The sequence below is a fragment of the Mustela putorius genome, unplaced genomic scaffold (genome assembly GCF_011764305.1).
Source record: "Mustela putorius furo isolate JIRA1106 unplaced genomic scaffold, ASM1176430v1.1 tig00003853_pilon_pilon_pilon, whole genome shotgun sequence".
In the NCBI taxonomy this organism is placed as follows: Eukaryota; Metazoa; Chordata; class Mammalia; order Carnivora; family Mustelidae; genus Mustela; species Mustela putorius.
This window is the reverse complement of record NW_025422005.1, coordinates 36,989,308-37,003,110: the sequence shown is the minus strand read 5'-3', so window position 1 is coordinate 37,003,110 and position 13,803 is coordinate 36,989,308. Positions and strand designations below refer to the sequence as shown.

The following is a 13,803-nucleotide window of genomic DNA, read 5'->3' as shown; positions in this document are numbered from 1 at the left end:
TTGTCTCCCCTCTGTTAGGGAACCACCTGAGACACTTAAGAGTTCCAACCACTGTTCCTTAGCCCTGGTATATTCCCTAACCTGATCCTGATTCTGACCCTCCTCCCTTAGGGCACTCTGTCCTCTACCACCTTCTCCTTTCCTACTGTTGCTAATGCCTGGGTTGCTAATGCCGGGGACTCTGGCTAAAGAGGCCTCTGGCTAAAGAGGCTTGAATGGGGCAAACCTTCTCCCTGCCTGCCCCTCTCAAGTTTTCCAGACTTGGTTCCCTGACCCTGTCTTCCTCCTTCTAGCTGTCACTCTAGCCCAACACTCGCCCTCAGCATGTGTATATTTTCCCGTGTGATGGCTGAAATGCCTCATTCTGCACCTTCGTATCTCTCCTTCTCTCCTCTCCTTCTCTTCTTCTATCCTCAGTTGAATGTACAAAGAGCGGAGTAACCATCTTTGTTCAACCAAAGCATCCCCTCCCGCCCAACATGCTTTCGAGTCTAGCCAGCTGGAGTCCCAGGCACAGGCAGCAAGCTGGGAAACTCAGTAAGTTTATGGAAGGCTCCAGCCATGATTCTCAATGGTTTTGCACTTCAGCAGTACGTTCTGGCTGTGAGCATGGTTCAAGGGTTGGGAAGGTTTGCCTTAATAGAGTAGGAAGGCACTGCCTCTCTCTTTTGGCTCATAGTACACTTCTAACCCGCTCAGGTCAGAGGAGAGAAGGGTTTCACAGTCCCCCATTCAAGCTATTCGTACTGACCTGTCCACAGCAGCAGGAGGGAGGGAGATCCCCCCAAAAGGCTCTACAGTGGCTAAAGAGAGATCTCTCTCCTCTTACAGAGCCAGAAAAAGACAGTGACAATCACAAACATAGAGACACACATACATGAACATATAAAGAAATAAAAATACAGATATCCTAAAATACAACTCACTTCCTCCCCCCACAAAGAAGGACAAAAAGCAAGGATACAGAGGACCCTCAGAAACACAAACAGGAACAAGTTCCAGGAAAGCCTCCGCACACAGAGGCATACAGAATACGCATCAAGAAACACATTCACTCCAACTGTACTTAGTGAGTAGATTGTCCATGAGCACTGGGCTCCCAGATAAGACCAGGCCTCCCTGAAGTCTAAACCAGATGAGAATCCATTTGAAACAAAACCTCGGCTGTAGAACCCCAGGCAGACATTTAGGACCAGAGTGAAAATGAAAGTGCTACAGGGGTCCCAGGCTTCCCAGAGTCCTAGCCCCAACGACAGCCAAAGGCTAAGGCCACAACATTCCCAGTATCCAATAAGCCCAAGACCTCCTTTACCTGTCTGGGCTGCGCAGGGCTCTTCCCCACTCCCTCTCTACCTGGGAGCTGTGTGTCTGGGAAAGCTCCGACTGGAAAAGGGGAGTGCAGGCAAGCAGACAGAGCTAGTGACTGCCGGAGTTCACATACATTTATTCAACTGACACCAATGGGAATGGGGGGGGAAGACAGATTTTTCTTTTCTTCCACACAAACCATCACACGATTTCACAGAGTCTCCCCTCAGTGGGGAAATCTAAATCAATTCACACCCAGTGGACAGAGAACGCAGATAGCAGCCCGCTGTACAGATATTTACACGTAATTACAGGACCCCCTGCCACAGGATGTGCTCTTGCCCACCCCACCCCCACCTCTCCAGTCCTTGACCCAGACCCTCCTGTCCCACCCCAACCTCATTGCCTTTAGCTACAATAAATATCCCAGGGCCTGGGACAGAGCAGAGCGCTGAGAGGGCCGCTGGCCCTGGATGGCTGGACCCAGCCTGCCATGGGAAAAGGGGAAAGTTCCTTTAAAAGCACCCCAACACAAAAGAGGGAGGATGTTCCTCAGTGTAGTGGGATCTCGGGTTTCTGCGGGGACTGTGGAAACCCCTCGCTTAACCTTTCCGTTCATCTTCGCCGGTGTAGACACTGCTTTAGGCTTCAGAGGAAACGAGCTTTCTTGGAGAACAGCAAGAAAAAAAAGTTGAAATTTTCTTTTAAGCACAAAGCAGATAATAGGTATCTTTAAATTATAATATCTGACAAGCAGGGCCTCAAATTGGGGGGAAGGAGTGAGGGAGAGGCAGAAAGGGAGACATCTCTGTGCAGTTGGTGTTTCTGGTGGAATCGGTAGGGCCTGGGCAGACATCTCTCCAGGAAAGCATTCCTCCCAGCCTCTGAGAGGCGCAGAGGCTGGGAAAAAGCAAAGGCTCCTCCGATCTTTTTAATGCTCATATTAGAGTAGGAATGATCATGGCTTGCGAATTCATCGCGTAGACCTGGGCCTCTCCCTGATTGATGGAGCCCGCTTCGTCCCAACTCTCGCCGAAATTCTGAGCATGGAGCCTGAAGTGCCAAGTCACGAGCGCTGGCCCAAGGTCTGGAGACTCTTCATAAATAGACTCCCTGAGTTCCGCTGGGACCGCAGGAGCTCCCGGGAGAGGCTGAGGAGTGCGGGCCTTACCGGCCCTGAGCTTGATGCGGTCAGAAGTGGCAGCCACTGAGGCCGGCGACTTTGCTGGCAAACGGGGGCCCTGAGGACAGGAGCGCGTCCCCGGGGTGAGAGAGGCGGATGTGGCCGGCCACTGGAGCCAGGGCTGGGGCAGTCAGCATAGCCAAGACCTGGGCTTGACCCCCAGGACCTGCCGCCGCCGCGAAAGGCGATCCCGGGGAGCCCTCGCCTCCGCCCGGGGGTGCTGCCCCGCCGCCACCGTGGCCCATGATGTGGTCTATAGAGAAGGAAGGCCTCTGCCCGGCCCCTGCGCCCCCGCCGCCCGCACCACCGCCCGCGTCCGTCTTGAGGCCCTGGCGCAGGAGTGCGGTAGACAGACCTGCCGCGGTGCCGGCTGCGGGAGGGCTCAGCGACGCGGGATAGAAGGCTTTGGCGCACCCCAGCTCGGCGCTCAGGAAGGCTGGCAGGCCTGCGGGGCCGGGGCCCGACCCTGCGCCCGGGGCAGGCGCGGGGGCCGGAGCTGAGGCTGCGCCCGCGAACACCGAGGCCGTCGGAGGTCCGGGTGGAGGAGCAGCGGCGCGGCCTGGGGGTACCGACAGCTGGCAAGGCGCGGTAGCGGCGGCGAAAGCGAAGGCGTGCGGGTGCGGATGCGGGTGCGGGGCCGGGCCCGGTGGAGGTGCGCCATAGGCCGGGAGCGCCAAGCCGTAGCCATAGCCGTAGGCGCCGTAAGCGGCGAAGCCGGGCAAGAAGGCGCCGGGGTCCCCCGCCGCCGCAGCCCCGCCACGCAACAGCAGCTCGGGATGAGGGTGCGCGTGTGGATGCGGCGGCGGTAGCGGCTGCCGCTTGAAGCGCTTGCGGCGCCGCAGGAAGCTGCCGTTGTCGAACATGTCGGCCGACTCCGGGTCGAGCGTCCAGTAGTTGCCCTTGCCCGGGTTGCCCGGCTCGCGGGGAATCTTGACGAAGCAGTCGTTGAGCGAAAGGTTGTGGCGGATGCTGTTCTGCCAGGCGGGGAACTTCTCCCGATAGTAGGGGAAGCGGCCGCTGATGAACTCGCAGATCTCGCTCAGCGTCAGCCGCTTCTTGGGGCTCTGCAGGATGGCCATGGTGATGAGCGCAATGTACGAGTAGGGAGGCTTCACCAGGGGGCTCCGCGTCGCCGCGCCCCCCGACGGCGGTCCCGGCCCGGGCCCCGCGGCGCCCCGGGCGCCGCCCGCCGCCGCCGCGCCTGGTCCGGGGCTTCCCGCTGCGGCCGCCGCCCCCCGGGGCGCTAGAGCGCGGGGCTCGCCGTCCGAGCAGCCGCCGGACTCCTCCTCGTCCTCGGCTGCGTCCGCCTCGGCTTCCTCCGGAGGAGGCTCGGGGCCGTGGGGGAGCACGTCCCGGGGGGCGCGGGGCCCGGAGCGGGCAGGGAGCTCCCCCCCACCGCTGCCGCCGCCGCCGCCGCCCACCACGTCTATGTCTGCGTCGGCCTCGGACAGCGCGGCCGGGGAGCTCTCGGAGGACATGATCTCGCAGCAGCAGCTGCCCAGGGTCATGGTGCCGCCGCCGCCACCGCCGTTCTCCGGCTCCGCTCCGGCCGCGGCTTGGGCTCCGCCGCGCTGCCTCTGGGGCGAGTGTGTTTTGCGCGCGGGCGGGGAGGGGGCGGGGGACTGAGGAGGGTAGGGAGGGGTGTCCCCCAGCTCCGCAGCGCCCCCTCGTGGCCCAACTCGCGGCTCTCACCTCCCGGTGAGCACCCGACTGGCCGCTCTCCCCGCGGCCCCGGGAGCCGAAGCCCGGCGCCCACACCCGGGGCGTGGGCGGAAGGAGCTGAGGCTTCCCCTGACCCTGGCGGGTCTCGGCCCCCAGTGCCCCCGGGATGGGGGGGGGGGGTAAGGGAATTTGTCCCTCCCGCCTCGCGGCTGCCTAAGGCGGAAGAGCGCGAACCCGGGGCGGAGCTCCCCGAGCGGGGTGGGGCGGGGCGGGAGGGGGCGGGAGGACTGCCTCAGCGGAGGGGCCCGGCGGGAACAAACAGCGGCCACAGGCGAGAGCTGGCTCGGGTGGCCGGAGGCGGGTCCTCCTCTGCCCGCAGATCCCGCACACGCTCCGCTCCCCGGAGCCACCACCTGGAACCAGTGCGCCCAGCCTCTGGATGTTGAGGTTCACGCGGGCGCCATCCGGCGCGGGGAGAAGTAGGGAAAGCCCCCGAGCCTTCATCTATCCACGGCAGCGCCCGGGGCCATCAAGGCCGAAGCGCAGTTGGAGCGCGAGCGGGAGCCTGAGACCGCGGGACCGAAGCCGCCGGAGCGGGGCCCGCCGGATCCAGAGCCGCTTCCGGCCCGAGGGGAGACGCACTTGAGTGATCGGGAGGAGCAAACTTGGCGCTCTCAGCCTCGGGCCTCGGAGAGGTGAGAGATTACGGCTGCGCCCCTCTTCTCCCTTCCAAAGCCGAGACCCCGCCATACACCCTCTTGCCGCGTCGCAGGACCCCAGACGCAAGAGTGTGTGCAGGGAGACCCGGGGAGCGCGTCGCTTGAGCGTCGCCCTCTCCCCGAAGCTACTGTGCGGCGCTTCGGCGGGTATTCCGGGGGCGCGCACCGGTCCGTCGCTCTGAGTTTGTCTGTATTCTGCCCCTTTCGGTCCGGGTATTCGTTTGTCTTGGGCTCTGTGACTGTCTTTCGCCTTCGGTGAATCCCTGCCTCGTTTCCTGTGGAAACCCTGCATTTGGGGGGGTATTTCTTCGTGGGTCCGAGAATCCCTCGCTCCATTTCCTTACCCCCAGCCGCACTGCAGAGCTGCCCCCCCCCCTTTCTGGCCGGACTTGTAGGCCCTACGGACCGGCAACAGGACCCCTAAAGACACCTTCCTCAATGAGCCCTGACCTCAGCCCCAGGCCAGCGTTGCCTCGTCTCTCAGGAGTCCCCGCACACAAGGTTGGTCCTTGCCCTTCTTCTTACCAGCCGGGTTTCTGCCCAGCCCATTAGGCTCTTTTCTCCCCTGGCCAGGAACCCAACATCCAGTAGACTGGGCCCATCTCAACCCTGAGGGGTCACAGGAGTAATGGGCATGGCCAGCCGTGGGCAAGAACTGGACAGGCCGCTGCTCCGCCAGCGCCGCGCAGTGGTCAAAGTTCCGGCATGCGAGGCCCGAAACCCAGCTGCCGTCCTCTGTCATAAGGCTGTCTGACAGCCACCAAGCTACTTTCCCTACCCAGCCTCAGTTTCCTGCTTTGCCTAGGAGTTAAGAGCAGAAACCCTGACGTTAAGCTGCTGGGATTCTGGTTCTCACTCTTACTTACTGACTCTGTCATGTTGGATACATTGCTTTAACTCTTTGTGCTTCTGTTTCTTTCTCTGTAAAAATGAGATTTAAAAGCACCTACTTCGGGGCGCCTGGGTGGCTCAGTGGGTTAAGCCTCTGCCTTAGGCTCAGGTCATGATCTCAGGGTCCTGGCATCAAGCCCCAAATCGGGCTCTCTGCTCAGCAGGGAGCCTGCAAAGAAAAAGAAAAAAGAAAAGCACCTACTTCATGACTAATACCTAAAAGTAGTTATGTCACTCTAGTCTATTTATGAAGAGGGTATTGGGAGCACTTTTCACTTTGCAGACTCTTGGGGAGAGAGAAGACAGGCGAGGTGTAGTCTCCCACCTGGATCTCAAGCTCTGATCCAGCCCCTCACTGGGTTACCCCTACTGGGATAATGTTTATCTAACCCTCTGTGGTCACTGCGCTGAATCAGATCCCCTGTATAGAGGTGCTAGGAGCAGGGCGGGAGGGATCTCCTGGCCCCTACAAGCTGTAACTCAACAGGGTTGATGTGGGGGCAGATACATTCTTTCCTCTAACAGTTTCCAGTCTACGGAATAATCTAGTGTAAATCTAACTTTCCCATTCCACGGTTGGGACAACCAGAGGCCCAGAGGAGGGAAGGGACTCACCTAGGCTCCTGCAAGATAGAGCAGGGCCAGGTGCTTATCACTTAATCTTCGTGATGGAGGTCTCTATCCTCTCAAGCCATCTGGCTGAGAGCAGAGGAGAGTGGAAGCAGGTCTGGCTGCTCCTATCCAGGGAGAGAAAGTCCTCTGTGGCCCCTACACACACTCCTCAGACCAAGGGGCCACCTGGTGTGCAGGGTCTGCCTAAACAGGCTGTCCTCAGGAAGGAGAAAAGTGGTCTAGTCCTCAAACCATGGACGAGGAGTTAGTCAGGGCTAGTGGCTTTGGGGGATTGGAATTTTCTAGGTGATAAGGCCCTCCAGAGAAAAAGGATTGGGGGAGGCTCTTTGGAAAGAAGTGTTTTTGCATGAGTCCAAATAAACTCACATACCTAGGGTTGCTAGGTTTAGCAGATTTATTTTATCTGGTCACCTTACTCATACCCCAAGCTCGTGTATTACTTCATGGAGATCTCGCTCGAACTCGCAGATACCCCACACTGTCTACCACACATCAGCTCTAGCCTGGCTCTGCCCTGCTAGTAGCTGAAAAAATGGGAAGGAAAATCAACATTGGTCTCATCTTACTGCACCTCACCTTCTTCTGAATGTCTTCGTTTCTAAAATGGCAGGCAGGAACCAGTCACTTCCCTCCTCGCCAGCACTCTCGGGTTTCCCAGGCTCCAACCTCCTGCCCAGCTTCAGGGTCAGACTGGCTGAGGCATTTTGTGCCCATGTAGCCCAGGTTCCAGAGTGCAGGCAAGACTCCCAGGAGCAGCTGCGAGCCTTTGCCTCGGCCTGGCTCTCCAGCAGGCGCGCTGCTGCTCAGATTCAGGTTGGGGGAAAGGGATATAGGCGCCTAGCCCTTGTTCTGCAATGTGGGGGTGGAACATGATCTTAAGGAATCATCCAGACCCTTCAAACACACATATACTTTTCCAGGAGTGCAAACAGGCTCAGAGGTCATGTGACTCAGCCAGGCTTTTGAAGTGCTGCTCCCAATTCCCAGGGTTGGGTTGGACACAGGTGTCCAGACTCACAGGCCAGAACTCCTTTACTTATCCAAATAATGAGGCTTAGCCCCTGACCAAGCTTGGGAAAGGTGTTTCTGGCAACCTCTCATCCCTCCCAAGGTTTTAGTGTAAATCTAGATTTGTCTTGAACAGTGTCAGGAGTAGGTGAGTGGGGGGCTGGGAGAAGGTCCACCAGGACCTTTGGAATGCATTCAGTTTTCTGCACTTCCCCCAGGCACCAGGCTTTCCCACCTGTGGGCTCAGCTTCCTGTCACATTTGCTATCTGGGTGACTCTGTCACTTCCCTCCAGGGAAAACCTATGCTTCAGTCCCCGGGCCTGAAACCTCCAAGAAGCAGGAGGCCACAGGCTCTGTGTGTCTTGGCTACAGTGTCACTAATAGAGTCTGGCTTCTTCCTTCCTCTGCCTTACTATTTTGCCACCTCCTTCACGCAGCCAAGAAACAACTGGAGGCTTTGGGGGGGCGCCTTTTGGGAGGGAGGTCCACCCCAAAATGCTCCAACAACCGGGAGTTGTTGCGTGTTTGCTTTGATGTGTTGCTAGCTATAGGTGGTGTCCCTCCCTTCTTGGCTCCTCTCTCTTGCCTCCTTATGGTCGCCCTAGACGTACTGTTCTGGACTAAGGGAAAACGACAGCTATCAGATGGTTTTGAGAATCTAAAGAAGTCAGTCGCCAACGTGGCGAAGAGCGGCCCTGAGCTAAGGGGGAGGCGGGAACGCGGAGCGACCTCAGGCGCGGCCTTCCCGCCGTGTGAATTCGGCGAGCACAGCACGGCCTCCGCCGTGCAGGGGGACGCCACGCGCGCACACTTCTCTAATTTTATTCACAAACTCTGCCAGCCTCAGGGAAAGCTGCGAGACGCGCGCAGTCGCCCCTCTTCCCGTTCCGCCATCGGGCTGCAGCTCTGCGGTGGAGAGACAGTTGTTTGGCCGAAGCCCGAACATCCCCGACCCTTTTCTTCACCCAGATCCCCGCCTGTTCCTGAGCGATCGGCTCCCTTGGCCCCGGGCGGGAGGCGGGAGACTCCAGATCGGGAGACCTGCGGGGACGAACCTCAGGCGGCGGGGCTCCCCTCACACAGGAGCGGGACCCCAGGTCAGAGTTAAAAGAGAGGCCAGACCCACAGCAAGCACAGAAATGACAGGGCTTCCCGCGTGTGCCCCAGCCGACACCCGCCCGACCCAAGCGCCTCTGAACTGCTCCCCACACCTCCACAGACCCCCCCCCCCCCCCACTTCTCCGAGGAAATGTCTTTCTTTCCTTTCACCAGGCCCGGCCCCGGTCGCCTCCCGGCCCCCCATCCCGGGACGACATCGTAGGGGGCTCGCTTGAGCCCGGTCCGGCCCCAGCCCTGCGCCGCGGTTGAGACCCGGACGAGCTGCGGAGCCTGTCGACTCTGGTTCGCGGGAAGAGGGTTGCGGGCCCAGGCGAGGGTGAAAACAGCTCGGCTCCGCAGCCGCCCAACCTGGGGCCCTGGCTTCGCAGCGACCGCGGTGCGACAAGCTGGGGAGACGCACAGCTGCGGGCAGGGGAGAAAAGGACGCTTCCAGGTGTGTCGGAGCGTCAGCCCCAGCTCCTGCAGTCTAAGTGCGCCCTGGGTTTCTGCGAACGAGGGTCTCTTTCTTCGTCCCTCCGAGGATGGAGCTGTTTTTCCTCCCTCTGCGTGCGTGTGCCCCTCCTGATGGCGGTGGCTCTGTGTGCCCGCCCGACCCGCGCCTGTCCCGAGTGCTCCCCTGCCAACCGCACGACCTGCGCGGGGACTGCCCTGGAAGCCTCGCCTTCCAGACACACCGCTCTGCCCCCGAGCCGGAAGCGGCGCGACGTGGCTGGGCCTGCAACCTATTCCAGGCCTGCAGCGTGACCCTGGCGGGGAAGGAGGATGCGTGAGGGTGCAAGCCTCGGTGTGTGTTTGGGAAGCGAGCGGGGAGAGGGGACAGCGCACAGGCAAGGCGCGGCGGGAGAGCGGGCAACAGTGTAGCGGCGGCCGCGTGCCCACCAGCTGCGCTGCCCGCTGGAGCAGCGAGACCCCGAGACCCGGACGTCCTTCCGCAGCCCTGGAGTGGGGCAAGGCGGGAGGGAACTGAGGAGGGGGCCTAGCCGTCCGAATCCGGTAACCGACGCAACATACACACAGGCACACACGCACGCCTTCGCGGTTAGCCTTTCGGAGCTCCAAGCCCGTGCGGAGCCGCGCGAGCTCCATAGAAGCAGAGCAAGGGGACCAGGAGTCCCGGCCTTGCCGGGTAGACGCCCGTGACGGATTCCTGGGGAACAGCGACCTCTGGAGGAGCGGCGCGTCCACGCAGAGAGTCAGGAATAGGAGGACCGGGTCTAGGACCAGAGGGCCCTTTCTCCACCCACCCCTTTGGCAAAGTCATCCAGAGACTCATAAACTCTGGACTCCTCTTTGCTCATGCTTGCTTCCTTTCTCAACCTGTACTCATGTTTAAGATCCTTGCCCAAATCCCGCCTCATCCAGAAAGAAGTCTTCTCGAAAGCCCAAAGCATCTTGCCTTCTTCCTGCTCTGATCTCAGAACTGAAAGGCTGAACCCTTGACAAGAACGCTGGCACCCCAGCGCTGCACAGCCGACCTGCTTCCTGCCACGCCCTTCTCCAAAAGACCGTTAATCCATGCACTCCACCCATCCTTTGCACTGCATGCTGGGTGTGCTGTTTTTCTTTCCCTTCAGTAAATAAAAGGCAAGTCATTTATCTCAAAATTAGGCTGCAGACTTTCAAAGTCCGTTTCCCAGAGGTGGAAACCCAGAGGGAAGGCTGACTTGCCCAAGGTCACAGAGCAAATTGGTAGCAGAGGCGGAACTAGATCCCTAACTTCTCATTTCCCAAGCCCAGAGCCCTCTCCATTTCACCTAGATGTAGGGAAGGGCTTATTTTGAGGGGTAAGGCCTGGTTTCCGAGCGGGGAAACACAGGAGAGAATGGGATGGGTGGGGCACCGCTCCAGGGTGGGGCAGGAAAGAAGGAAGAGAGGACAAAGCTGCCCTGGAAACTTGTCACTTGTCACTGGCTTTCCTCAAACAGTCACTTGCTTTCCTCAAGCCCAGCGCAGATCAAGGTACTTTGAAGGACTCTAAATGTCAGGGGTTGGCCAAGTGTCTTCCATCAAGAGGTGGGTGGGCTGGAGGCTGGACACAGCCTCAATTCAGGCCAATATCGCCCTCCCCTCTGCCCTGGGAAGGGGAGATGGGCTAAGAAATCTCTGCTAATACACACCCAGGCGTTGCTGCTAGACCTCCTAGCAGCAGGAGGAGGCCCCCTGGTGCCTGCAATTAGAACCTTGAAGGAGAAGCTGGGAGGCCCCAGTGATAGCTGCTCCCAGCTGCTTTGCTTTCAGGGAATCCTGTGCTTGTCTGCACAGGTGGCGCCTGCCTGTGTGTCCTGTCACCACCCACCCCACACACACACACACACACACACACACACACACACGCGCGCGCGCGCGCGCGCGCGCGCGCGCGCGCAACAACCCCTGCACTCCACTCTGCTTCTCTCACCCCGTTACCATTGCCCGCTGCTCACTCCTGCCAGCCTCCATCCTCCTGATCCTCTGCCCATTTCAAATGTCAGACTTGAGGAGCTGCTTCCCCCCTACAACACTGCCCATTGGCCAGGCTATGAGGGGCTCCTGCCTGTGTGCCCCCAAAACACTTGACTCCCTCCACTGTCATCATTTATCTTCCAGTCTGTCACCCTCTATGGACTGCTCCTTGAGAACACTCATTATGTTGCCTTCATCCTCATGTTTCCTTATCTATAAAATGGAGTAATAATTGTACCTACCTCACTGAGTTCTTGTGAAGATTAAATGAGCTAATGCTTATAAGGCTGTCAGTCCGGTGCCTGAAACTGTGAAAGGGTTTATCAAACGTTTCTCATCATTATCACTCTGCCTCCTGCCAGACAACAAACCCAGCACATAGTAGGTATTCCGTGAATGTTAGACGTGTGGATACAGGATCGAATGAGTAATGAATGAACAGTGTGCCAAATTTCTCCCTCTTGTCTGGGTCTCCCCAGTCAGACAGCTTCCATCACCAGTGGAAATATGTGTTCTCTGAAAACAGACATTGTTTCTCCCCCAGCAGTTCCCATCTGGGGATGGGAATGAAGAGAACATGTTCCCCTGTGAGAGGGAGTCTTTCCATGATCCCTGATCCCAGCATTCATTAGATTTCTCTTGTGTTCCCTGCCTTGGTTTCCTTCTTTTAAAAAGGTTGCGACTCATCAAACCAGCCAAAACCGGACAAAATCTTCCAGGGACTCCGTGTTGCTTATAAGACAAAACTCACTCTCCTTAGCATGATAAACTGAACATGTTTGGGGGTATCCCATCTCTCTGTTGGATAAGACTTCCCTTCCCACAGTCCACATGGCCCTGATGGGACTGTCCAGTCTCTGTGTCCTTCACACTGACTTCCAAGAGAAGACAGCCAACCCAGCAGGATCAACCATAATATTGCAAACCCAAGGCCCAGCAATTGGTATTGGCAGGAGTAAGTGACCTAAACCAAGCCAGTCACTCCTTCTGTAAGATTTGATATATGGACTCTGGGACTTCAGGAGGGCTGCTTCTCCTTTTGGACTAGAAGATCACATGGACAATGTTATTTGACATGGAAGCCCATACACAGGGGGGAAACAGCTTAAAGAGAGAGACAGCTTAACAACAGTGTGGCATCCACTGTCTCTGCCCCAAAACTAGAACCCTTAGACTTTCCAAACACTCTAAAGATATTCTCCCTTCTCTTAAGCTTCTTGTAATGATGTTCTGCTAGTTTGAGTTGAATTTCACAAACAACAGAGCCACAAGAGAGAAGGATCCCGGGTCCCTGAAACCTTTGAGGTGCATGCCACCCTGAACTGCCTCACAGACTTATGGGAAAAGCAAACACACTTCCAATGTGGAAAGCAACACATTTCCACTGTTGTGGAATTTTCTTTGGAGGGGGGGGGAGTTGTGGCAGTGGTGGTGGAGTCCGTTACTCATAACTGGTGGTGGAGTCCGTTACTCATAACTGAACTTAACCCTAATTAATACCGGGAGGGGGGTGGAAAAGGTGCCCTATAGACACAAAAGATTAGTCTAGGATCATTAGCCTGGAGGATAAAGGGCTCAGGGTTGACACAGCCGCCATCTTCAAATCTCTATAGGGCTGACCTGGAGTATAGAGACCAAGACGTAAGGGAGCCTGAAGGTTGTCAGGATCTCCTTCCATGGAGTCCCAGTATCTGGGAAGGAGATGGAAGGAGAGCCTTCTAATAGGGCTGTCACTCATTGAGGTGATAGGCTATACTGATGGGAGTGAGCACCCCATCACTGGAAATGTGTGAGCTGTGGCTAGGTAGTCACTGGATAAGAATCTAGGTACAGCAGACAGACTATAAGTCTTAGAGATGGGTTCAGATCATGCTTCCATCATGTATTAGTCTCCAACAAATAACCTTTCTAAGCCCCAGTGTCCTTGTTCATGAAGGATCTAGAGAGCTGGGTCAGAGACAGAAACCAAGGAAATTTCCTAGCCTGTCACCTCACAGAGACTCCTGACGCCTAGTATTCTAGCGGGAGCCAGCTATGGGTCAGGAAGCCTTGTCAAGGATCCTTGCTGACTTCTCCAGCCTTGGCATTTTTGAGGATGCCTGCTCCAATCTGCCAGCAGGATGGACCTCTGCCTGGTTTGTTCCTGAGACTGGAGAGGAGCAGTGGAGCCTGAGTTGAGGGGCCCGAGATTGCCTCCCATTGCTGCCGCTCCCCTTCTAGGTCCTCCACTTCCTCATCTGACATGTAAGAAAGGGTATCCCCTGTTTTGAACAGTCTGGCTCAGAAATCAGGACTCTTAACTACTGTGACCTACCCACAATTCCAAAGGTGAGTGATTGCCATTCACAGCAATACTGATAACCATGTTTCTGTGTGGTCTTGACCTGCTCAAGGCTCCTGCTCATCCTGGTCTCCATCAGCCAGAATGGTACCATCTGCTACATGAGCTGACGCCACAGACCTGGGCCAACCCAGACACTCCTGGGCTCCTGAGGGCCTTGTTTTATGACGTCAGTTTGGCTGCCCCTTATTCACAGGCATGCCTCTCACAGGGCGCTTCTTCCTGGGTCATCCTTCACCCCTTTCCTCCAACAAAGCAGGCCTCTCCCAGTGAAATGGGAAATCCAAGGCCAGAGAGGAGCAGATCTTAGAACATGACCCAACGATCAGAAGGAGGTCACAACTGGGGACGAGGGATGGCAGAGAAGAGTAGACAGCAGCATTTGGCAGGAGGCTTGGAGGCTTGGACAATGGAGGTCTGAAGACCAAGCTTCCTACACCTGCCACTGATGCCCAAGGCTTGGAGAACGAAGAAGGAGCCATCACTCTGGACAGAT

General features: G+C 57.5%; 1 protein-coding gene across 1 annotated transcript; it reads right to left on the bottom strand.

Moving 5' to 3' along the window:
- Nucleotides 1-2,374: 2,374 nt before the first annotated feature.
- FOXD2 (forkhead box D2) lies at nt 2,375-4,087 on the bottom strand. Its single transcript, XM_004741530.3, has one exon. The coding sequence runs from the start codon at nt 3,997-3,999 to the stop codon at nt 2,500-2,502; it is 1,500 nt and encodes a 499-aa protein (XP_004741587.2). The 5' UTR covers nt 4,000-4,087; the 3' UTR covers nt 2,375-2,499.
- Nucleotides 4,088-13,803: the final 9,716 nt, after the last annotated feature.